The 9,843-nt window shown below is 54.0% G+C and overlaps 1 protein-coding gene across 1 annotated transcript in view; it reads right to left on the bottom strand.

Moving 5' to 3' along the window:
- Positions 1 to 290: 290 nt before the first annotated feature.
- Positions 291 to 9,843, bottom strand: part of DYM (dymeclin) — a 241,462-nt gene continuing 231,909 nt past the window's right edge. Inside the window, exon 19 of the mRNA XM_006763643.2 lies at positions 291 to 675. Within this exon, the coding sequence (XP_006763706.1) occupies positions 526 to 675 (150 nt within the window). The 3' untranslated portion in view covers positions 291 to 525. The remainder of the gene's footprint in view (positions 676 to 9,843) is intronic.

The following is a 9,843-nucleotide window of genomic DNA, read 5'->3' as shown; positions in this document are numbered from 1 at the left end:
TTTTCGGAGGGAAAGATGCAGGGGATCTAAAGGCTTAGCCAACTGCCCGGGCACCGTGATTATTAAACCACCACGCAGACGACTTCATTTCCTCATTAATTCCTGTCTCGTCATCTTTTCAGATTGGTATTTCTCAGCGTTGAAGGAAACACACATATACATACACACGCGACTAAAACAAAAACCTTGAACATGCAAAAAGTAGAATGTCCTGGGGAAGTATCACGTGCCTAAGGCGGCGGGCTCCTGGGAAAGCTCTTGGTTCTGGTTTAGAAATAAATAAAATTGCATGTGGGACAGCAGGTTGGATGTTTATTATTGTTGTGCCACCCCCCGCCCCCTTTGTACTATAATCGAAGCCGAGTGATCTACTGCCAACTGGCACCGCTGCTCCACATCCGAGTGTGCAAGGGAAACACGCCTGTTTCCTGATCCTAACAGGAGACACACCAGGCCATCTCCTTGGTCTGTTCGCCAGAAAAAACACACGAGAAGGTGCTCGGTGGCGGGAGGGCGGGGCTGCCCTCAGTCGGAGTCCATGGTGAACAGCTGGATGTCCTGCGGGCTCCAGTACAGGCCGGCGGCCGAGCTGTACACCAGGGACCAGACGTAGGGGATGAAGAACTCCTCGGGCTGCTCCTCTTCCACATACTTGAATTTCAATTCCGGAAACTTCTGCAACGAAACAAGACGAGTTTATCATCGCGCCGTTCCATGCTGTGTGCAGGAGCCCCTCCCCGAGGCGCCCGGTGAGAGCTCCGGGGCTCTCCCAGCTCCGCTCCCTGCGGAAGGGCACGCGCCCCCCTCGGCACCCCGAGAGGAGCAGGGGCCCGAGAGGGAGGGCACCTCAGACTGCACGGGCTTGGTTCCAGGGCCGTCACCCTGGAGAGGAGCACCTTCCCGCACAACCCCCCAGCTTGGGCGGCAGACAGGCACCCACTGGGTGGAGCGCTGGCATCCGGGTGGCAGCTGCTCTGCACAGCGCAGCTCGCCACCTCCTGCGAGGGCCGGTTGGTCCGCGGAGGGAAGCACTAGCTCCAGCACTTCTGACCGGCGGGGCCTCCATTAGGCTGCCCAGGCACCCATTTCCTCGCCAGCCTCTCAGGGGGCCCGGGCATCCCCTGCCCCGGCCGGCACCGTAACTGCCGAGCAGCTGGTGGTTTCTCAGGCCCGGGCCCTTGGCCTCTTGAGCGAGCCTCCTCACACTCCGCGCTGCTTCTGGCCTGTCAGGTGCCAGGTGTGAGGGGACAGGGCTCTTGGAGGTGGCAGTCAGTCTTTGTCATGAAATCAGGTGTCTTACAGGTAGCAACACAGGGATACTCTTTTCTGTGAAAAACTTGCATTTGCAGCAAGAGGGCGCAGCCAGCAGCTGCCACCAGCCGCGGCCGTCTGCAATGTTCCCATGCGGCCACCCCACTAATGGAGGGGCAGCGGGGGCTGCTCTGGGCACCTGGCCTGGGCTGTCGTCGGGAGCAAAGCCGAGGTCTGAGCGGGAAAGTCAGTCTGAAAGTGTCACCACAGCCACCCTAGCACTTGGTCCTTGAACTCCATTCTCCCAGCCCCCCGGGGCTCTGGGGGCTAGTTCTGTGCCCTGTCACTGCAAGACAGAACCCGCCACACTGGTCCTTAAAAAATGACCAAACGCAGAATGAGGTCAGTTATCAAGAATGGATGGGGCTGTGTCTGAAGAAGAAATGTATCCTCTAATAACAAGGAAGTCTTACTTCTTGGAATGGCCTCAAACTTTAGAAAACCCCTCCCAGTGACGTGGAGAGAAGGGGTGGGGGGAAGGGCAGGGCTGGTGGTTTGGGGGGCCAGCCCCCACACTGCCTACAGCGGGAGTCTAACGCCTGCTTCCATGTGGTCAGTAGCCAGGAAATGCACTCCCGTTAGAAATCAGAATGACTGACAGATGCGCAGCCCTGTGGCATCGTTGGGGTTCCTCTGTGGAGGCCTTCGGGCAGGACGCAAGGTCACTTACACTCTGCATCTCCACGGAGGTGGGTGGGAAAGAGAACTGCTTTAGTGAGAATTCCTTCTCACTGAATTAAAGAGTTAGGCAAGAGCCCCCATTGGGGTGGGGCTTTGGGGAAATTCTGGTGACTGCTCAGTTAGAGAGGCACGAGTCCCAGAGTTGTACTCCTGAAACCTGTATGGTTCTGCGATCCAATGTCACCCCAATTGCTTAAAACCAAGACACACGGGAGATGTAGAGCTGCTGTGGCCTGAGAGCTAGTGCAGGCCCGTCCCCCTCAGGCTGGGCGCCTGTGACTGCCTCCTGAGGGTGCACCACTGAACACAGGGACCAAGGGCAAGGCCGGGAGGGCTCCATTACTCCCAAAACCTGCACGCTGCAGGTGGCCACGCACCCCCACGCTCCACTCTCCACAAGGGAGCAGTGAGCGGCAAAGCATTCTTTCTCGTAACTTTTCATCAGCACTTACAAGATCCAGAAAGGGGGATAAAGCATAAAGAGCAAGAAAAACAGAAGCATGTCCCTAGCACAGTGGTCGGCAAACTCAGTCAACAGAGCCAAATATCAACAGTACAACGACTGAAATTTCTTTTGAGAGCCAAATTTTTTAAACTTAAACTATATAGGTAGGTACATTGTTATGAACTTAATTAGGGTTCTCCTAAGCTGGCCTTTGCTAAAAATGTCCTCAATCTGATGGAGGTACACTGCACAATGAGACTGCTGACTGGCTCACTCAACTCGTGCATGAATCGCACGCGCCTCCCGCACTGCGTATCCCGTCGCCCGGCGGACAGACACCCCCCACTTCTTCTACCGCCACTTCTTCAAAATAGACTCGCCCAGGCTGAAAACTGACTTCTGCGCACGGGCCACGAAGTTTCAATCGCACTGTACCTGCACGCCCGCACGTGGTATTTTGTGGAAGAGCCACACTCAAGGGGCCAAAGAGCCGCATGTGGCTCCTCAGCTGCGGTTTGCCGACCACGGCCCTAGGACTCACTACAAGCTAACACTGGAAAGCGCAAAGTAAGAGCTTCCATTTCCTGCAGCGAGCCGTTTTTAAGAGTGCACTGGGAACGTTATAAAAGGGAGAATAAGAGGCATAAGTCATACGAGAGCTTTGAAAACACCATCTGGTCAACCCGAGTGTGAACGCAGCCTCTGAGGGCGCGCTGTGCCCGAGCTGCATATAGCCCACCCCTCCCCCACGCCTGCCACAGCTAGAGAGAGGACAGCACGGTTGGAGATTTAAACAGACCTCTAAACAAACAGGGCTCCTCTGGTCTGTCGCAGAAGCCTGGGAGCTAAGGAAAAGGAGGACAAAAGGCTTTGTTTAGCCCCGATGACACTGGGACACATTTTGTCAGGATTCAGTCCAAGAAGTGTCCTGGTCTGAATGTCAGATCAACAGCCTGGGAGGAGTCGCTCTTTCCTCTGCTCCTTTCCAGCGGCGGAGGACAATGATGCCATCCTGTGAGGGCCGAGGGAAGTCCCACTTCCTCACTCGAGGGAGCGTCTTCACTCCCGACTCCGCCAACGAAGTCCCTGCTTCCCCGGGCCCAGGCCGCGAGGCGCTCCCAGGCCTGCCCAGCGCTGACCACCCATCTTCTCTCCAATTCTCAGGCCCCTGTGGGCCCCAGGTGGTGACAACTGGGGGGGGGGGGCGTCCTGAGGACCACCGGGGCCTGGGAAATCGGAAGGTGGGGCTGGGGGTGGGCTTTGTTTGGTGGCTGCGGCAAGAATTCACCTGGAGTGTGCCAGCAGCGGGCTTCAGCCCCCCTCTCCAAGACAGTTGTCCTGTGACTCAGTTAAGGAGCGAAAACCCGTCTCTCAGGCTTGGAGCTTGGTCTCAGTCCAGAGCTACTGACAACAATCCTGTTGTTTTGATATTTGGAGCCAGAGGTAATGCTAGACTCTCAAGTTTGGCCGGAATGTTTTTATCAGCTCCAGTCAATCAACCCACCACAGGGGGACATCCGGACGCCCAGCCCAGAGACAAAGCAAAGGTCTGATTTGGTGGTTGAGACTCGGGGATAACAAGCAGACCAAACACTTTAAAGACGGCCTCTGCTGTCAGTCATGTGATCTGGTGGAAACCCACAGGATGTTCAGTGAACACATGTAGGGCTCAACTGCAATAATTTTATTACCACAAGAAGTTCAATGGCATTTTCCCCCTTCCACCCAAAGATGACACAGACAGCACCCGGAATTCTAGCAAGCCCCTGGCCCAGCTCCAGAAAGCTTAGTGCCATTTAAAATCAAACAGCTACATAGTGTGTTACAAAGAACCTTCTGAAAGACCACAATAAGCCTCTGAGTAGATGAGTGATGGGCGATGGTCCGTGCGGGCCACTCGCGACCACCGGCAGGTGTGGGGGTCAGGCTGCAGGAGGGAATTCCCGTGAGCAGTGCACACAGGCTTGGGGTGGGGTTCTGTGCACGTCGGAAGTGAACTGGTTTAAAGATCCCTCCATGAGACAGGGGAAACAGTTACATCCATTTTTTAAAAACCCAGGGCTGATTTGGGGATGATTATCAGCTCCACCCCATTCCTTCCCTCAAATACTCCTGCTGCGTAGCACCCAGTCCTCCAGTGGTGGGTCCTGGCCTTGGTGAGCACCAGCGACACACGAGGCTACGCTGAGCAGGGGAGGAGGAAGGGGAGGAGCCGCGCTGCTCTGGCACCTGGCGGGAGGAGGAGGGACAGGGACAGTGGGCGCATGGCCTCTCCCATGGGGACCTGGCTATCACTGGGGGGTGGGGGTGGGGGGCGGTGACCTGGGCCTGGACAGCAAACTCCAGGGGAAATACTGAACTGACAAATCCGGAAACATCCACATACTAACTCGGCTAACTTATGGCTCAGCAAGTCTGACCGAAGGCTCTTCTGTGTGTAAGGGAGCAAGTTACAGATGTATACATATTATTACTTAACTCACAAAAAGATACCCAACAGTATGTAACAGTAACGCTAAATGTGGCATAATTCTATATTATTGAATTACTTTCAAAATTAATGAAAAACTAAATTCAAACTATAGGCAGTTATGAAGGGCTACCTAATAAAAGTTACAGATGAAGAACTCCGAAGCTAAAATGGAGAAGCCCATGATGAGGGCCGCTCAGAAGACAGTCACTGCACGTGTGAGAGCCCCACGGCCGGCCAGGCGCAGGGTCGGGGGGGGGGGGGGGGGGGGGGGGGAGGGGAGTTGCTGGGAGTAAGTTTTCACCCAAGAAGAGAGTTACAAGGTAAGCAGACCCCTATCCTGAAAGCTCAGGCCAGGGGACCAAGCACATCTCACTCAGGACACTGTCTTGCCACCTCTGAGTGTCTACAAGTGACACCAGCCACTTCTGTGACTGGTGGCAGAAAGGCCTTAGAAAAACAGGTGGACACAATTTAAGGCTGAACTCACATTTGGGATGAGCTCTCCAAACACTTATGGTCACATCTCAGCCGGAGTCTGAAGCCCACTAGAGTCTGAAGCCGGAGCCAAAGTCCCGGCGAGGCCCTTCTCCCCTGTTCCAGGTCAGGGGGTCCTGGAAAGGAGCTTGAAGTTCCCCTCTTTTCTGGGGGCTGGTGGGCTGCACGGAGGAGGAGGCAGTAGGGACAGGCTCTCCTGCTGCAGGGGAAGTTGGAGAAACACCCCGACAGATGGGTTCTGACCTGCAGGAACGGGGCTGGGGGCAGGGAGAGCTGGCATTGCACGTGGAGTCTCCTGAGCAACAGTGAGTTCAAGGTACAGGTCTGGGTCTGGCAAGTCTGGGGGGAGGGGGGTGGGACACGAGAAGTACAGGGATGGAGGCAGTCAGGTGGGCCTCGAGGGCCAGGACAAGTGTGCCCCTTTGGCGAGCCTAGCGGTGAGAGACTAGGCTGGGCACAGATATTAGAATTGAAAGTCATTAGTATCGAGGTGGCAGCTGAAGGTGCCAAATGGGTAAACTCCTCAAGACTGAACCGCACTACTGAGTCAAAGCATCTGTTTCAAAGACCAGTCCGCTCCGCGCAGGAGGCTGGGGGTTTGCTTCAAGGTGGAAGGTGAGGGGCGAAGCAGAGGATTCACTGGCAGAACTTGTGCTGAGGCAGGCCCAGCAGGAGCCACAATGATGGGAACTGCTTGCTTTTCTGCATGGGGCTCATCACTCTGCACAGGACCCAGATACCCAAGAGGGCGGGATCCCAGCCCTGGCCGGGGGCACAGCTGACTGGAGCCTTGTCCCGTCTACCAAAAGGTGTGGGTTCGAGCCCTGGTTGAGGTGTGTAGAGGAGGCAACTGATTGATGTTTCTCTCTCATATCTGTTTCTCTCTCTCTCTCTCTCTCTCTCTCTCTCTCTCTCTCTTCCTTTCTCTAAGCATGTCCTGGGGCGAGGATTAAAAAAACCTGCTTCACTTTCAAAGGAAGCCGCCTGAGGAAGAGGGAGCGCTGTGCTCACTGCAAGTCACTCACATTGTGAGACGTCTGCCGTGGCTTCTCCGTACAAAATACCTTCTGGTGAAGAGATGTGTTAGGATAAAACTTCTGATTAAATCCCTCTTGCAAGGTGACCTGTTCACCCATGCATCCTTCCTTCCTTTGTATTACTATTTACATTTTAATTATAATCACTGATGCTTTAACAAATACGGTGTTTTAACACAATGGTGGTTACAAAACAATGGCCTTCTTCGCCATCTGGCTGATGGGCCCACATACATCATGTGCGGTGACTATACACCAAGGCCTCGACCTGACGGCTGAGTCGGGCTGTTTTCCTGGCTGTCCGGGGGCTCAGAGCCGGAGCAGTGCGGTGTGGGGCACGGGGGCTGCCACCCCGTCCTGCGTGTGGGGGCGACCTGCTGGAAGTCCAAGCTGACGGCTCACCCCGTAACAACAAAGGCCCAACATTCCAACATCTGATTAGAGAAAAGTGCAAACATATACAAAAAACAGCCCATCAACCAGCTACAAGTCATCAGCTCTTGTCCATTCTTGTTCCATCCACGGCACACTCTCCCCTAGGAATTATCTTGGTGCCAATCTGGAACACTGTATCATTTCCATCCCTAAATACTAACCTATAATATTATCAAACAGTTAAGAGCTTTCTGCTCTACTTCTAAGGGAACCCAGCACGAGAATGAATTTCAGTTATAGGGTGACCCTTTGTATCATAAAAAACATGAAATGTGTCCTTGCCCTTTAAGCAACTTAACAATTACTTGGAGAGTTAAGATGAACGCAGATGGAGAAAGAGCCACTAAGAAGGGATTCTTCCACGTACCCTATCGTTAGCACACTAATGCACTAATTGCGGGCTCTGAGCAGGTGGATCCTAGGATGTACACACACGGGTCCACGCATCACCTGCTTCCTCCGCTTACACACGCCATCAGCCCCTGCCCGGTGCACCCCTCGAGTGCTCTGCACACCCAGGCGCGTCCCACCTCCGTGCCTTTTCTGAGACTGCCGTTCAAAGCTGAGATGTCCTCCCCACGCATGTCATCTGCTCCAGAGGGGGTCACAGGCTCCCTCCCCTCCCCCACAAAGCCCCCCTGGTCCTCTGCAGTGCCTGGGCACCTGCCCACCGCAGCCATGTGTCTGTACAATCCTCCCACGGTGCCTGGACTGGATGTGGGTTTGTACACGGTTGTCACTCGCTCCTGGATACAGGTGCGCAGAAGGATGGCTCTATGGGTGTGTCACCTACAGCTCCAGGGAAGGCGTGGCTGAGTGAGGAAGGTCCCGCCTGCCAGAGGCTATGGTGGCTTAGGAGAGAGACAGACCTGGGGATGAGAGTAGTCAGGACAGGTGGCGAGGTGGAGGGTCTGGCGGTCTTGAACGAGAGGAGAGAGGTGCGAAAGCATTCCAGGCAGAGGGAATCATTCAGACGCCTGGCCAAGCAAGGAAACGCTCCATGCCCTGCCCTCTCTGGGAGCTCTTGGGCAGTGAGGGGCGTGTGCACAATGCTGCAATCTCATCAGGCTACTCTGTGGCTTGAAAAAACTCCTGATGGCTTCCGAGTGAAAACCACTGCCAGCGAAGACAGCAGAAAGAATGGAGGCTGCACCAAGATGTTTATAACCGAAGCACGGAGATAAGACATCTATAAAATATTAAGGCAGACGTGACAAGTATCATGTAAACTATACCAATAAGTGTAATTTATGGGAGACCAGGGAAGGGAGAGATTACTTTAAATGGCGGCATCAAGTAAGGCTTCAAGGAGGAGGCGGATTTGGGTGATCTGTAACAATGGGGAGGTTCAGGCATGTGAAGGTGGGAGGAAGGGCATTTGGGGCAGAAGAAGTAACTGAAGATAGGCATGAAGGCAGAGAAGCCCCAGGTGCCCAAGGCTAGCCGGTGCTCAGGCTGTTTGGGAAACAGGGAATAAGATGGGAAGTGCTGTGAGACCAAGTGTGAAAGGCAGGTTCAGGAGATCACGGACCAGACACGACTTCAGTCTGTGCCAAGGAAAGCCACGCAGTGCACGTGAGCGGACCTGGACGTGGTTTTGCAAGATTACCTGGGAAGCAATGTGATCCATTGGGATTGGGAGCGGGGAGCAGACTCTTAAGAGAGGAGGAACTGGGGCTAGTGCAGGGGTCCAGGTGACCGGGAATGAGGCCTGACCAGAGATGCCAGCGGGGGCAGAGGAGAGGATGAGTAAGGAGACATGGCAATGTGCCAGCTCTTCCCAGCTGCCTCTCCCCAGAAAGGGAAATCAGGGCTCGAAAGCAACGGACCCAGAAATAAATCCAAGAGTCTCCTCTGTTGATGGTCATATGTTTTGAGTCCTATAACCTTTGTTACTTTTGTTTTTCATTAGAAACAATGGAGCCGACAAATAAAGTTCTGTTCCCATCCTCAGTCTGGCTCCATCCTAATGAGCCATTATCTTGTGATACGGTTCCTTGGCCCCGCTCGCCTCTGGGAAGGGTCCCCGTAGCTGACTTCACAAGCCTTATGCTCAGTTCAGCAGCAGCTGCTGACACGAGCCCAGTCCCGATAGCCTCCCGGCCGGATTAAGCAGCTGCCGGGAAGAATTATCAAAATTCTGGTTCCCCTGACTCCGTCGTCAGAAGTTAGGAAAGGGGAAACAGCCTGCGAGCAAGTCCCAGTGCCTGTTTCTGAAAGAAGTTTTCCTTGGCCTTGCCCCTTTCATGCTCTGGTCATTAGCCTGTCAGTATTCAGAGAGCAGGAAGAATGGCCGAGGAACAAGGACAGACAGGTCGTCACGACTGGCTTCTGGCTGGCGTCTATGGAGTGCACCTTATCTCGCTCAAGTTCAAGCCCTGTGATGAATGCCTGCTCCGCCCCAGCCTTGCCTCTGGACCTCCAAGGACTGCAAACGCACAGTGACTGATGGACGGCGTGTGAAGCCAGGAAACTGCCGCCTGTATGTTTGGGGAAAACAGCAAGCCCTTAAGATTCCAGAGATGAAAGTGTAAATGGACCGAACACAAGGTAGCTCACAGGACTGCGCTGTTTCCATATATGGAACGCACGGTGGTCACACTCTTTGCCACGCGTCCTCCCCCTCCCCTATCCCACTCTTGAATGAGAGGGAAACAGGAATGCTTGGCAAGAGTGCTGATTCCAATAAAGGGGAAGGGTATATTCTCTACACATAGTTTAGAAAAACTGGACCCCCCTTCAGAAATGTGCATGCAAATTTCATTTCCAGATTCTTCCTAATAGATTTCTTTAAAAAAAAATTTCTAAATTGATTTTTAGAGAGAGAGGGAGAGAGAGAAATATCAACATCAACTGGCTGCCTCCTACATGCCCCCTGCTGGGGATCGAGCCCGCAACCCAGAATGTGCCCTGACTGGAACTTGAACCAGCGACCTCCTGTGCATAAGTCGACACTCAAACCACTG

The sequence above is a fragment of the Myotis davidii genome, unplaced genomic scaffold (assembly GCF_000327345.1).
Source record: "Myotis davidii unplaced genomic scaffold, ASM32734v1 scaffold378, whole genome shotgun sequence".
In the NCBI taxonomy this organism is placed as follows: domain Eukaryota; kingdom Metazoa; phylum Chordata; class Mammalia; order Chiroptera; family Vespertilionidae; genus Myotis; species Myotis davidii.
The sequence above is the reverse complement of the archived record's forward strand: the minus strand, read 5'-3'. Positions and strand labels throughout refer to the sequence as shown.